The 15,349-nt window shown below is 53.1% G+C and overlaps 1 protein-coding gene across 4 annotated transcripts in view; it reads left to right on the plus strand.

The window, feature by feature from the left end:
* Nucleotides 1-3,793: 3,793 nt before the first annotated feature.
* The window catches only part of OLFML2B (olfactomedin like 2B), a 36,789-nt gene continuing 25,233 nt past the window's right edge, over nucleotides 3,794-15,349 (plus strand). For 3 of the 4 annotated variants that reach the window (XM_042925298.1, XM_042925301.1, XM_042925300.1), the window contains exons 1-3: nucleotides 3,795-4,145; nucleotides 6,540-6,803; nucleotides 9,044-9,151. In XM_042925298.1, the coding sequence (XP_042781232.1) occupies nucleotides 3,969-4,145; nucleotides 6,540-6,803; nucleotides 9,044-9,151 (549 nt within the window). In that variant the 5' untranslated portion in view covers nucleotides 3,795-3,968. Of the gene's footprint in view, nucleotides 4,146-6,539; nucleotides 6,804-9,043; nucleotides 9,152-15,349 lie in introns of all 4 variants that reach the window. The other variant, XM_042925299.1, reaches the window with a different exon arrangement.

Consider the following 15,349-nt stretch of genomic DNA (forward strand, 5'->3'; position numbering starts at 1 on the left):
ACTTAATAAATTAATGATTTGAATTAAGACAGAAATCATGCTTATTTAATTTGGAAAACTTAGACAGGATTTCAACAGGGTGAAAAGATGGGCCAAAAGCATGATAATCAGTGGGAAAAAATGTAAATGTCTGTACTTGGATTAAAAAAAAAAAAAAAAGAACATAGCTGGAAAGTACAGGATGGAGGAAACCAGTATAAACTTCATGTTAAAAACAAAAAGAAAAGGAAAAAAAACTATATTAAAAAAATAAATTAATGTGAATCATTGGTGCAATGTAATGCCAAAAAGGCAAAGTCAATCTTGGGTTACAGTAATAAAATAACAGTGCTTGGAAAAAGAGAAAAAATGGTTTCAATATGCTGTAACATCTACTCAAACCTCTCTAGAGAAAAAAAAACTGGAATAATAGGGGGTCCAAAAGACCATGTGGTCTGAGAAACAGGTGAATAAAATGGGTATATAAGGTGAGTTAGTTATCTGGTTAGTTAGCTTGAGAAAGAAGGAGATCCAGAAGGTACTTAGCTTCTATATTTAAGTGAAAGAAAAACTCTCTCGTGGGAAAGGTCTGTGTATGACCACGGGACTGAACTTCATTTTAATTAAAAATTAAAAATAATTTTTTTTTAGAGCTGGTGGGGTGGGGAAGAGAAGGAGAGAGGGAGAGGAGGAGAAGGGGAGAGGGGCAGAGGGAGAGAGAGAATCTCAAGCAGGCTCCTCACTCAGCACACAGCCTGACCTGGGACTTAACCCCTTGACCTTGGGATCATGACCTGGGCAGAAATGAAGAGTCAGATGTTCAACCGGCCAAGCCACCCAGACAGCTTGAGCTTTATTTTATTTTTGAGTAGGCTCCATACCCAGCATGGGGCCCCACATGGGGCCCAATGCGTGGCTTGAACTCATGACCCCAAGCTCAAGACCTGAGCTGAGATCAAGAGGTGGACACTTAACCGACTGAGCCACCCGGGTGCCCCAGGACTGAACTGAAAAAGAAACTTTCAAAGGAGATCTATTTCAGCTCAATAGGAGAAAGGCCTCATGGTCGTGAGATGGCTGCCACAGCTCCAGGCGTCATGACTACAATCTAACACAAGAAACGGGGGCACCAGAAAGCTCCTCTCTCTAATTTGTTTCTTTTATCAGGAGGCCACATATCTTTTCTAGTCTCTGTAGGTTTATTTTATTCTATTGACCAGAAGTGAATCACGTGGCTGCCCCTAGCTGCAAGAAAGATTGGGGAATTGAGTATCTGGCCAAAGAGAGTGGCAGAGGGGTATCGAGGACTGGCCTCCACCACGCGTGATTAAGTACAAAAGCCAATACCCTAAGAATAATAGTTGGGAAAACAGAAAGAGCGTGGGTCCTTGATGACCTCATTGAGCTGCTGAACTAAATTTAAAATGGCCAACTTCCAGTCTTCTTAGAATGACAGAAAAATAAATGCATATGTGATTAAGCCACCGTTGATTTTCTGTGACTCGCGGTCAAATGCACACTAATCGATACAAAGGCCGTCTTTGTGAAAGTACCTGGGATGTGTCCACCCGGACTGTTTGTAGACCCCATTCATCCAACCAGTTTTGCGAAGTGTCTACTTTGTTCCGGGCACTTGGCTAACCTCTGGGGCTGTAATGCTGAACAAACCCGGACAGAAGCCCTGCCCTCATGGAGGTTACATTCCAGTGGAGAAGAGAGGCGTCACTGAAGCAATCCACGAAGGAGTAGAAAAATGTAATTCCCATAATGCTGTGGGGCAAAGGTACAGGTGCTACGGGAGAATACAATGTAGGAATGGCCCCGGTGGTGGAGTCAGGAAGGTCTCCCTGAGAAGCGAGCAGTCTGAGATCTGAATATCCGCTTCAGGCTTGTGTCTCTGCCCACAATGCCCTCTCTTTCTTGCCTATATCTCGTTGGCTTATCTTCTCCCTTGAAGCCTTTTCACACACCCAGACACCTCCAGCGTCACTCTTCCACGAAGGCCTGACCTGTCAACGACACGTGGCCTATACCTCCTTGAACGCCCTCGGCCAATGCTCTCACCCTGCCTTACAACTCGAGCCCTTATTCTGCTTACCCCCTCACTTCCACCCCACTCCTTCTGGAAAACACGGACATTCTTATCTTCCCATTAAAGATCTAGCAACCTAGTTTGTTGTCTTGCGCTTAGCCAACATCCAACACTTATTCGAACTGAATTTGAAAACTATGTTTTATGGATGTTTACTACCGTCTAGTTTCAGAAAACATTTGCTAGCTCACACAGAGTACTTTGCATGTGTATGTGTGTGTGTGTGTGAGAGAGAGGTTTCCACAGGCCCAGACACCCAGAACCTTGGACTTTTGTCCACAAACTGAGATTACAAAAAACAAAAACAAAAACAAAACCCTATTTAAACATTAATAAAGACAATCATATGTCTGTCAACTATCATCACTTACATGAGCTGAATCTCCTTAGTTCATGACTTTGACTATTGCAACTTATTCCTTAGTGTGAAAGGCAAGGTGTTTGTACTTCCCAAGATGCGTACTGACACCTTTCACATCTCTGAAGGGGTCTGGCTCTGTTCAATATTTTCAGGATGACAGTTGTCCCGGAAGGCACTGTGCCTTTCCTTGAATTCATGCAGTATTAATCTTTACAGTAGGTTCACAAAAGGGACACTAAATTTTTTAAATGTTTATTTTTGAGAGGGGGGATGAGCGGGGGGGGGGGGCGGGGGAGCAGAGAGAGAGGACAGAGGATCCAAAGTGTTGGTGGAGGGGGGGAACAGAGGATCCAAAACCGGCTCTGCGCTGCCAGCAGCGAGCCCTGAGGGGCGCCAAGCGGGGCTCGAACTCACGGTGAGATCATGGCCTGAGCTGAAGTCCCCCGCTCAACCGACTGGGCCACCCAGGCGCCCCCCAAAGGGACACTAATTAAGGGACACTGTAACATAATCGCACGCTGTTGAAAGTGGACGCCCTCTTGGGGATCACGTAGCGACAGACTCTGACACCTGTCCCAAAGCAGGAAGCTAGCTAAGAGCTGTTCCCTTGGACAATCATCGGCTTCTCGGGCAGCCGCTTCCCCCCCCCCCCCCCCCCGGGGACCCGCAGAGCGTCCGCGATTGACAGTCGCGGTCTTCGTATTCGATATTCGCAAAACCAGGACCCACTCCGGCAGGGAGTTCAACGGCCATCCTCCGGGTGGAGGTATTGCCAGGGTGTGACGCGGCGGCGGGCAGGCAGGCTCCCAGTGGCGCTAAGTTCAAAGCTGCCGGAGCTCGCGCTGCGAGCCGAGTCCGGGAAGAGAGACGCCGAGAGCAAGGCTCCTTCTCCCCGGGGGGCGATAAAAGGAGCGCGCGGAGGACAGGGGCTCGGGCTCGCAGCGAGCGCCCGCTGCCTGTCTGCCTCCCCCTGGGGGGGGCGGGGGGGCGCGCGGCCGCGGGCCGGAACCGCACGGGGGACCCCAGACTTCACCGGGGCGGGGGTGCGGGGAGCGTGATGGGGGGGGCGCGCGCGGCGGCCACGGGGGCGCCGAGCGGGGCCGGGAGGGGCGGGCCGCGCGCACAATGGAGGCCCCGCCCCCGCCCTCTCCCCCTCCCTCCCTCCCTTCGCGCCGCCCCGCCCCCCGGCGCCCCGCGCGCCCGGCGCCCCGCCTGCCACCTGAGCCCCCGGGCGGACGCCGCGCTCGCTCCCGGCGCCGCCGCCCCCCGCCCCCTCTCCCCCCACCCCCCCCGCCCCGCGCCGCCCCGCGCCCCGCTCTCGGCCGGGGCCGCACAGTCGCGGCCGCTCGCGCCGGGGAGGACATGCGCCGGGGCTCGGGGGCGCACCCTCCCGCCGCGCTCAGCCGCGCCCAGCGTCAGCAGGCGCTCTGAGCGGCCACTCCCGGGCCGCGGCCGCGCCGCCCTCCGCCTCAGTGCCAGCCCGCAGCCCGAGCCCGCCGCTCTCCCACGGGCGCAGCCCCTCTGCCCGCGTCCCTCATGGCCAAGCCCCTGCTGCTGGTCGTCTGCGGCGCTCTGGTGGTGGCCCGGGCCCAGTGGGGGGCCAGCGTGACCCCCGCCGGCACGAGCGAGCCGCCGGACGCGCCGACGGTGGCGCCCACGGAGGACGAGACCCTGCAGAACGAGGCGGACAACCAGGAGAACGTTTTGTCGCAGGTAGGCGGCGGGCCCTGGCCACCCCCGGGCCGGGGCGCTGGGTGGGGGGGACCGGAGGTGGCCGTCGTCGCTGGCGTGCGGCCGGCCGCTGCGCCCCGTTCCCGGAGGGAGGGGCGTGCGCGGTGCCCTCCTCGCTGCGTTTCTCGGGGGGACGGGACGGGTACTTCAAGGTCACCGGATCGGGAGAAAGGAGAGAAGGAAGGGAAGACTCCGTGCAGCTCCCTGGAAAGAGGGACGTAACGGATAATAATAATCCAGACCTAGTTTCTAGCTCAAGGGTTGCGAAAGTGTGGTCGTGTCTTGCCTGTGTGGCTGTTCGTGGGAATTGGAATGTGACAACAGGCGGGCACGCTGGACTGGGGCGCTGCCCCAGGGGGAAGGCACTTGACGGGCCCGGAGTGAGACACCCACCAGGGAGAAGCGGGGTCGAGACCCAGCAGCAGCTGCAGGTGTGTCGCGTGGCAGGTGGCCCCGCGCAGAGGGGCTGGCGGACGAGACCCCGTGTGTTGGTGAAGGCAGGGTGGAAATGCAGACCCACTCACCTCTGGCGCGTGGTCAGTGGGGGGTGAGTGACAGCTGATAGGGACCGGCTTCGTCAAGTGCCCCTTTACAAAGTACTTGGCTCGCTTTATCTGACTCGATGGTCACACACGCCCTGGTTCCCCGGCTGTAGCTCCAGGTGGGTAGAGCCAGGTCTTCTGACAATCTGCAGCCCAGGTGACTGGAAGGGACAGTTCTCTAGAGTGTTCCGTTCAGCATGATGACGTGTGGTGGGAGTTGCCGTCATCCTAAAGAAGAGGGATGGCTGCATCTGGTGCCTTCAGTGCTGCCTGCATCTGGAGAAGCCTTTGCTCTGGGTCCTGTCTCCTTCCCGGGGGAAGAACAATCAGTTCCCCTTCCTCGGGAAGTTAGGCTACTATCTATCCCTAGAGCCACCCATAACCTCTCATTGTCCCCTAAACCGAAAGGACATGAAAACCCTTCATGTTGGGGCTCTGGAGGACCATCCACAAGTGTTCTTGAAACCGGAGTCTGAAAGGAAGGTATCCACCCGGGGCCTCAGCGCGGGCTCCGGCAGGAATCTAGGCAGAGTCTCAGCAGACAGCCACGATTTACTGTCAGCCCCTGAGGACCGGCCGCTTCAGTCACCCTGCACTGCTACCCCTTAGCCCGCTGCACCATTCTGTATTTGACAACAGCTCTAAAGCAAATATTAGTGTTAGAAGAAACCCACCCTTTGCAAGAAAAACATTACAAGCCTTCTACCCCCCCTCCCCCCACCCCCGACAGCATCCCAGGAACATTTCCACTCCAGCTAGGTCTGTGCCTGCCTGCCGAGGTCATTAGGCAAGTGAAGGGAACCCTTCCCGGTGCTTAGAAAGGCTTTGGGGGGCCCCGTGGCTTTGGGGATGCGGGATCTGTGCAGAGGAGGAAGGAGGCTTCCCCACCCCCCCCACCCCCACCCCGAGCAAGTGCCCAGAATGGTGGCTCCAGAAAGCCTGCTGCTGCTGCTGCTGTGTGATTTCCAGCCTGGGGAGGCTGGCAGGGGCCAGGGCTCAGAAGGAAATGTTTAGCATCGTAGAAGCAGCAACCGCTGCCAGTTTGCTCTCCTGGCTTTGGCCTAGGGTTTGGGTTCAGAAGCTGTTCAAGGAGCCAAGTGAATCCCTAGGCTGCATAAACCTTACTCAGCCTGTCTTTTTCCAAACTGAAGCCGTCTTTCGAGGGCCAGATGAAATACCACTTCCTCCAGGAAGTCTCCTCTGATGCTTGGCCGGAGCCCCTCTCTCCAGGTTGAGCGCCCCCTTCCCCCGACTGCCCTGCATCATCACGTCAGGGCACTTACCACCCTTTACCTGGCATGGCTGTGATCTGTGTGCCTCCTGCACGGAGAGCTCCCATGCGGGTGGGCTCTCTGGCCCGTCTGTTTACCTGGCACAGCCCCGAATGGGCATTCAGTATGTGGTCACTGAGTGAACAAGGATCAAAGCAAGTAGCCTTCAGACTGGAATATCAGCTTTCCAATCCTCCCTTTAGCCCCTTCTCCTTTTTCTTTTTTAATCTAAATCTGGATGTCCGCTAAGGCAAGGGCCGTTGGAAGAATGATGGGGCTCATTTGTTTTTTTCCTTGAAATGATGAAAGGCTAAGGCCCCCTGAGAAGCACACAGCTTTCCAAGACAAATGAAGAGAGCTGAACTCCTCGTGCCTTCAAGGAAATTTCAGAGTCAGCAAATTGTGTTCTGATGACCTCTTCTCTCCACAGTTCAGAGTTGTCTGAGGTCTTGGGCTAGTGCAGGACATTCAACAGGGTGAATGGAGAGCCTTCCTAGGTGCTGGGCTGAGAGGCACCTGTATTTGCACACCCAGCCCTTTCTTGCTTTATCTCTGTTGTCTAGTTGCTGGGAGACTATGACAAGGTCAAGGCTGTGTCTGAGGGCTCAGACTGTCAGTGCAAGTGCGTGGTGAGACCCCTGGGCCGAGACGCCTGCCAGAGGGTCAACGAGGGGACCTCCAGGAAGGAAGACTTCTACACCGTGGAAACCATCACCTCGGGCTCGTCCTGCAAATGTGCCTGTGTCGCACCCCCGTCGGCCCTCAATCCCTGTGAGGGAGACTTTCGGCTCCAGAAGCTGCGGGCGGCAGACAGCCGGGACCTGAAGGTAGGACCTGGTGTGGGGGCGAGGCCAGGGGTGGGAGGACGCCTTCGGGACCCAGGCCTCTGGCAGAAGCTGTTGCAGGGATTGTAAGGCCTTTGAGTAAATGGGACGTGTCTTAGCCTGTAAAGGTCAGGCCCTGGCATCTGGAGTACTGTGTGTGTCCAAGGCTGGTCATGTGACAAAGCGGTCGTTCGCAATCCGGACGTCTAAAGGGGATGCTGACAGCAAAGTGTGCCTGCCTCTCCCTGTGGAGCCAGGAAGGCTGGGCCTGGGAGCCACTGCCAGGCCCTGGGGCCAGAAGAACTCAGTGTTCTTCTCCCGGAGAGCTGTTGCCACGATTTACTGTCAGCCCAGCACGCACCCTAAAGAGGCGAGAGACACGGAGGGGCGAGCCCGTCAGTCCTCAGCCCGTGGGCCGGGGTGACCCAGGGTAGGAGGGGCCTGGGGCCAGCTGTGGGTTGGCATCAGACCGTGATCCTGGTCCGGGGCGGTGGGGGGGGGGGGGTGAAGCTCAGGCCTGCCTGAGGCTGCTGCAGGGGTGGGCTGAGGACTTTGTCCGATCTCTGCCCTCCCCGCTTCATTGCAGTGGGGGGCGGCAGGGGGGAGCGGTGGCCTGGGCCTGGTTTTGCAGTCACACAGACTTGGGTTCAGATTGTTGCTCCGCTATTCTTTGCCGTGTAATCCTACTCAAGGTGCCTAACTGCCTTGCCCCACCTTGGTCTCCTTGAGTAGCAAGTGGGGATAACAACGTCTGCTTTGGGGGGTTGCTTTGGGAACCGATGGGTGACCCTACGGAGTACTTGGCACGGTGCCTGATACGCAGTCAGGGTCGGTAGACACGCATCCTGTTCGTGAATGACCAACGTGAAGAGCTGCCTCTGTGCCCGTGCCTGGTACGCGCTCGGTAGCTGGCGGTCACGGATGCCCTTCTCGCAGAGCGGGGGTTAGCAGGACGGTGCTTTAACATCCTGCCCCGGGATCCACTGTGCCTCAGAGCCCCACCATCAAGCTGCTTTCTGAACCACCCAGTTACAGGATTGGACTCCTGGGGGCTTCTGGAACAGCAGCAGGCAAAATTTTCTATTGGGAGCCACTCAGAAAATCATCCCAGTGCGTGCCAACAAGATGCCTTTTGCGGCTCTCGCCCACAGTTCAGCTACTTTCCTCTGGTGGGGAGGAAGGAGGGCTTCTGAACACAAGTGTCTCATGACATGGAATTCTTCATCTACCAGCAAGGCTGGGAGACGGGTGGGGAACAGAAATCGCAGAAGGGTGTCCAGCAGATTCTTCCAGGGACTGGTCCTCGGCAGGGAGGCCCAGTTCAAGCATCTCTCACCTGCCCCTTTGCCTGCGCTCTGGGTGACCTGGATATCACCAGATGTTCGGCCACCGTCCTCCCAGAGTACTGGCGGGAAGGACAGCATTAAAAGCACTGAGAAGGCTCGCGCCCTACGATGGCATGCTATCGCAGAGATGGGTCATGGGGCCTCTTTTACCTCGTGGTTAGTTTAGTTTTAGTGCTGAGGGAAAACTGTTGGTATCTTCCAGGGTAGACGACGAGGTTGGGTATTTCAGGAGCACATCCTCAAGGCATCGAAGTTTATGAGCCACTTTGTTGAGTATTTACAGATCACCTCTTGTGGGCCAGGTGCTGTGCTAGAGATCTTGGGGAAACAAAGATGGGGCACCACTTTCAAGGAGCTCAGCGTCTAAGAGGAAAGACAAGCAGGCATACACCTAACAGCAGAAGAAGGGTCTAAGCGATTGGGTGAAGATGTGTAGACTTCAGTTTCACTTGTTCTTCTAGGATTCTTTTTTTTTTTTTTAATTTTTTCAATGTTTTTATTTATTTTTGAGACAGAGTGAAACAGAGCATGAGCAGGGGAGGGGCAGAGAGAGAGGGAGACACAGAATCCGAAGCAGGCCCCAGGGTCTGAGCCATCAGCACAGAGCCCGATGCGGGGCTCGAACTCGTGGACCGCGAGATCATGACCTGAGCCAAAGTCGGACGCTTAACCGACTGAGCCACCCAGGCGCCCCTGGATTCTTCCATTTTCTTATCTGAGTATTGCAGGGGGCACAATACTTCCCACCTACAAAACGCCAGTTTCCAGGAGCCCCCCTCTCCGTTCCTGGCCAGTGGCCTCTCTGTTGAGCCTCCAGCTTGGGGGCTCTGACAGGAGAAGTCTCATCTTGGGCGTCATACCCCAGCCCTCGACTAACCTGCTACTCATGTTCCATAGCTTTCCACCATCATAGACATGCTGGAAGGAGCCTTCTATGGTCTGGATCTCCTGAAGCTGCATTCTGTCACTACCAAACTGGTTGGACGGATGGATAAACTGGAGGAGGTAAGGAAGATTCTGGGTTTCCGTATCTTTCTCTCCATCAGGCCCGAAAGCATATGCAACTTCCCACAATATTTTTTCAGAAAGCGTGTATCCTGACTAGACTTCACCTATCCTGTGCTTTGGGAAGAAAACATATACATAAAACACCCATTCAAACTCATGCCAAATCGTGGGCGACAAAGAATTGATGAAATATAAATGTAAATACCTTCTTTTTTCACACACAAGAACCATATAATCAATGTATTTCTTTTTTTTTTTTTTTTAAGTTTGTTTATTTTGAGAGAGAGAGTGTGTGTGTGCGTATGTGTGCTCAAGAGGGGGAGGGGCAGAGAGAGAAAGAATCCCAAGCAGGCCCCATGCTGTGAGTGCAGAGTCCCACACAGGGCTCGAACTCATGAACCGTGAGATCATGACCTGAGCGCACATCAAGAGCCAGATGCTTAACCCATGGAGCCAACCAGGTGTCTCCAACGTATTTCTGTTTTTACCTTGACTTGCAGGGAACTCAGAGCTAAATGAAACGTAAAAGTACAGTAAGCCTCTCCCTTCCGGTTTTAAGATGGCGGCATCTCCCTTCTGGGTGCATGCTTGTTCATTTCTTCTTCCGGTTTTGCTTTGTCATTTTAGCCGTTCTGCTTTCTGTCTCTGTACGTGTGCGTGCATTTGTGTGGTAACGCATCTCCGGTTCACGTGAGAGGAAAAAGACGTGAAAACGGTTGCTGATGCATAATATTCCCCGCTGGAAAACATTCAGGCTCTTCACCCCCTGGGAGAACGGACTGATAGTGTCATTTCCACAGACAGGCATCACATGGTTATGACCGGGCTCCAGGGAGATGTGTGGCTGGCACCGTGGTTTCCAGGGGGTGGTGTGTGGGTCGGGGTGCGAGAGAGAAATCGTCACACGCCACAGTAACCTGGACACCATTCCATTGCTGGAATGCTCTAACACGTAGGTAAGTCATTTAATCACCAGAAAAGGGACATTCCCCACTCACCCTTCTTGGTCGGGAGCTTACATAGGTGTCATTGACTGGCATCCACGTCTTGAACCGATACCCGAAACGGTGACTCAAAAAATTAGGTCTGTTCAATCTTTAGAATGTTACCGTAAATGGCAAGTTTAATAACGGAATGATTAATAGACCAATATTCCTCATGAAAAAGTGGGCTTTGGGGGTGGGCTCTCGTGGAGGAGCTGGGGTTCCATGATGGCTGAAGAGCAGCCGCAGCATGTGAGAAAGGTAAGACTCTGCAGTTTGGCAGAAAGAGCGCTCGCTGGGCTGGGAGTCAGGACGGAGCGGACGCCTGTCTGTTGGCTGCTCCCAAGCGGCCGTGTCTCACCTTCCCCATCTGTAAAGTGGGAGAGGTGCCCTACATACCTTGCATGATTGCTCAGGGGATAAAAAAGTGAGCTGATCATCTTGGAAACACTTTGAAATGGTTAAACAAAACAAGGCGCTCGGGGGATGGCCAGGGAGTGAGTGGGGGCAGCATCTCTCTGCTGCTGTGTCCGAGTCGCTGGGATGAAACGTTGCCCTTGCGAAGGTTGGTTTCAGCCCCTTCCTTACACCCCAGTGTTCCCGGAAAGCGAACGCCGCTTCCTTGTCCGCCCGTCTTTAGGCTTGACTCCCCCTGTGCTGTGAGGAGCGTTTTCTGACCATGGCCACCGGCCCTGGGAGGCTTGGTGGGTCCCCAGCCTTTCAGTTACCAGGTCTGATGAGAAGCGTCGGGGCCCTGGAGCCTGAGCTTCACAGACAGTTCGAGGCGGCCAACGGGACCACATCAACCCACTCTTGCTGAGGGCACTTCCCAAGAGAAGCTGGCCTCACCTTCACTCTCTCTGTCCCCAGCATTGGCGGCTGGCATGGAGAGACTGGGAATGGTCAACGCCACCCTTCTATCGAAGGGCTTCGTGCGGGCTTGGGATTCTTTCTCCTGATTCTTCCAAATGGGCTCAAAAGAAGTTAAACCAGGACCCAAGTCGTCCTTGGAAATTGGAAAGTTCTTTAACCCTTGGCATCTAGCACCATCCAAATGTGCAATGCCCTTTCTAAAAGAGGGTTGCTTTTTTTTTTTTTTTTTTATAGAACAGGGCCGGCAGCCGCTTCCGCTTTCGCCCGGTTTTCATTCTGTCTGCAGAACAGCCTGGAGCCTGGGAAAGACAGCTCCGGGGGGAGAGCACAGTGCTCGTGAGGCCAGAGTCAGGCGCTGGGCCTCCGAGAGCTTGGTTCAAGGGCTGTGGTCTGTTTGCAGCCTGTTAGCAGCTGAGCCCTTACTGCCGGCACAGGAGAGGAGTGGATTTAGTGGGTGAATTTGGTGCAGTCCACAATAACTGGAGTTTTGCCAAAATTGATCCTAGTTCTTTCAGCGAGACTGATCTCTTTTCCTTTTTCTTTTCTTTCTTTCTTTTTTTTTTTTGAGAGTGATCTCTTTTCCTTTTTCTTTTCTTTCTTTCTTTTTTTTTGAGAGTGATCTCTTTTCCTTTTTCTTTTCTTTCTTTCTTTTTTTTTTTTTGAGAGTGATCTCTTTTCCTTTTTCTTTCTTTCTTTTTTTTTTGAGAGTGATCTCTTTTCCTTTTTCTTTTCTTTCTTTCTTTTTTTTTTGAGAGTGATCTCTTTTTTAAAACCATGGTATGTTTAGTAGCAAAAACTGGCCCTTCGTATTAATAATAATAATCCCCTATATTTATATAGCAATTATGGTTTTTAAACCACCCCGTATACATTCCGTACATTTGTCCCTGTGAGCTGGGCAGAATGTGAGGCCTGTGGAAAGTGCTAGGGAAATGTAGGCAGGAGCTCAGGCCTTCTGGCTCCTGGGCTGGGGCTCTTTCTAATCAGCCCCGTAAGTTGCTTTGAATCATTGCTATCTGCCCTGGAAGCATCAGTTTTTCCTAACGGGAGCTGAAAACAATAGCTCTTCCAAGGGAACTTCTAGGCAGAACTGTGGCTGTGTCCCAGAATTCCTGTTAAATAGGATTAGCAGGAGTGAGAGGTTCCGCACAGCAGGCAGTCCAAGGCTGCAGGGTGCTGTGGCGTGGCAGTCGTCACAGATGGGTCCGGGCCCTGGGCCCACGGAGCAGAGCACCGTCTCCCGGCATGACATCCAGCCTCTCATCTCCCAGCTGGTGCTGGCTGTCTGTCTGCAGTCGGTGGAGAGGCACGGTGTTGGGTAAATTGGGAAAACACTCCTTCTGCAGCCGGGCTCTGCGGGAGGAATGGAAGTACAATCCTGCTCCTGGTCTTTGGATATTCTGGAAGCCCAAGGGGAGTGCTTCGGAGGTCAGACCGGACAAAGGGGGCAGATTGAAGGGGCGTCTTGCCCAGAGTAGGATCAGGGCCTGGCAGTGGGAGCGGGCACACGTGTGCATCCCCGCCCCTGGGATGTAGGAGGACGCAGGAAGGGAAACTCCATTTGCAGATGAAAGAGGAAGGAGAGAGAAGTCGAATCTAAACCGTTCGAGTCTCACCTTTTGGTAAAATCAACTCCAAGAGCTCTGCTTCCTGGAGCGATTTTGGTGAAGCTGTTGTTCTGAATTGTGAAAATAACACACGCATAGAAAAGTACATACATGGTGAGGGTACGGCTTAAATTATTACAAAGCCGGGCATCTGGGGGCTCAGTCGCTTAAGCGTCTGACTCTTGATTTCGGCTCAGGTCATGATCTCATGGTTTGTGAGTTAGAGCCCTGCACTGTCTGTGCGGAACCTGCTTGGGATCCTCTCTCTCTCTCTCTCTCTTTCTCTCTCTGCTCCTCCCCTGCTTGCATTCCTCTCTGTCTCTCTGTCTCTCTCTGTCAAAATAAATAAACTTAAGAAATAAACTTAAAAAAAGATTATAAAGCAAATGCCCATGTAACTACCACCCAGCTCAGGAAGGCTCAGCGCCCCCCACATGGCCTCTCCTCACACCCCCTCCCTGAAGTGAACCTCTGTCCTGACTTTTATGTTAATCATCTTCCTTGCTTGTTTTTTTTTAAACATTTTCATTACCTAAGGATGCATCCCTAAATATACTAGTTTTGTCTGTTTTTGAACTCTAAATAAAGAGCCCTACAGAATTGTGTGTGTCAGTGTGTGCACACACGTGTGTGTTAGGCTTCTTTCACTCATTTGTGTGTTTTTTTTAAGATTTTATTTTATTGTTTTTTTTTAAACATTTATTTTTTAAATATATTTGTTTATTTTCGAGAGAGAGGGAGAATGTGAGCGGGGGAGGGGCAAAGAGAGAGGGGGACAGAGGATCCGAAGCAGGTTCTATCTACGCCGACAGCAGAGAGCCCTGGACGTGGGGCTCGAACTCACAAACCACGAGATCCTGACCTGAGCTGAAGTCGGACGCCCAACCGACTAAGCCAGCCAGGCGCCCCTCAATTTTGTTTTCAATGGTTTTTAAGTAAATTCCACGCCACGCGTGGGGCTCGAACTCATGACCCAGATAGCAAGAGTTACATGCTCTACCCACTGAGCGAGCCAGGCACCCCTTGTTTTTAATAGTTACCTACGTGGTTTTGTGTCCTGTAGTTCATTTACTTTTATCGCCGTGTAGTAGTCTATTGTGTGAATGCACCACGGTTGATCACTCCGTTGTGCTGATGATGGATACGGGGTGTGTTTGCAGTTTTATAATTCACAGTAGCCCAGGAGTCTCCCTGTACATGCACGTCCCTGTCTGTGTCCCTGGCCCACACGCGTGTGCATTTCTCTGCGGTGTGTAAGTAGGAAGGGAGCTTCTGGGACGTTAGTTACGCTCATCTTCATCTGTAGGGCGGGGGGTTGCCAAGCTGTGTTCCCAAGTGGTAGTTCAAGTTTACGTTCCCTCCAGCGGGGACTGAAAGTGCCACACACGTCCCCGCCAGCACCTGCTGTGGTCAGACTTTCTAGCTTTCGTCAGTTTGGAGAGTGTAGCAGAGCAGGGCCATTTCACTGTATTCCGGAAACCTAACCCCCCACACATCTTTTCTGTTCGCCTGGTGGAGGCCCGAAACCCCGCGGGCGTTCCTCGAGAACTGGTCCAGGGAGAAGTAACATCCAAGGTGGTCAGCGGTCCAGGACCTTGGATGTGGCAGAGTAAGGCTGACCCTCTCCTGGCAGTGGCTGGGAAGGGGAAGGAGATCCAGGAGTATGAGTTACATTAGAGTCAGGGGTGGGTGGGCACAGAGAATAGGTGCCAGCAGAGGTGGGAATCGGAAGTCTAGAAGGACAATCTGTGGCTTCCAAAGGCAAACCCTGTTCATTGCGTATAGGCCCGGCAGTGACAGTGATTCCGCTGAGAAGACTTTTACCCTGAGCTCTGAGTGCACCCGGAGACCCGAAACCTCGTAGGCTGCCCAGGCCCGGGGATGGATTCTGAAGGCAGCGGGACAGAGTCATGGGGTCCTATGCCCAGTGCCAAATACTGCTTCCAGGAGCAGATTGATTATCAAAGTGGAGAAAAGGACAGAGGGACAGGTCATTAAAATAATCTCTTCTAGCATCAGGGTTTTAGTATGATTAAGTCATTCCTACACAACTTGCAGGTCTTTGTGAAGAAGTGCCCCACCCCCGCGTGGCAGCAGGACACCTGTCAGTGCTCCCAAGTACTTGGATATGCGTGTGACTGTGGATACGTATGTCCACGTGTATGTGTGGGTACACAGCCCCTGCTCTTAACACAGCTGCGTGCCTGCAAGCTGCCCGGAGTGTGCTTTCTGTTGCGGAAGCCCTGCACCTTCTGGGAGGGTGACTCGACTCTTCTTCTCCTCACACGCGTCTGCCGGGGTTTGTAAAACTTGTCCGTGAGCACAGATGGTCACCGTGGAACCTTGTGTGTTCTCCGAAGCCTTTTCCCCTGACAGCTTTGTGTCCGAGTAAGATTTAAAATCTGTGATGCAAAAAATAAATAATAAAAGTGGGGCGCCTGGGTGGCTCAGTCGGTTGAGCATCTGGCTTTGGCTCAGGTCATGATCTCGCGGTCTGTGGGTTCGAGCCCCTCGTCGGGCTCTGTGCTGACAGCTCAGAGCCTGGACCCTGCTTCGGATTCTGTGTCTCCCTCTCTCTCTGTTCCTCCCCTGCTCATGCTCTATCTCTCAAAAGTAAACATTAAAAAAATTTAAAACTCTGTGATGTAGTTACCAGACTCAGAACTGGCCTGCTCCCCAGAATGTGCCAGCACAGGCTTTGCTGAGGCTTCTTCTTCAAACCAAAGGATTCG

The sequence above is a fragment of the Panthera leo genome, chromosome F3 (assembly GCF_018350215.1).
Source record: "Panthera leo isolate Ple1 chromosome F3, P.leo_Ple1_pat1.1, whole genome shotgun sequence".
In the NCBI taxonomy this organism is placed as follows: domain Eukaryota; kingdom Metazoa; phylum Chordata; class Mammalia; order Carnivora; family Felidae; genus Panthera; species Panthera leo.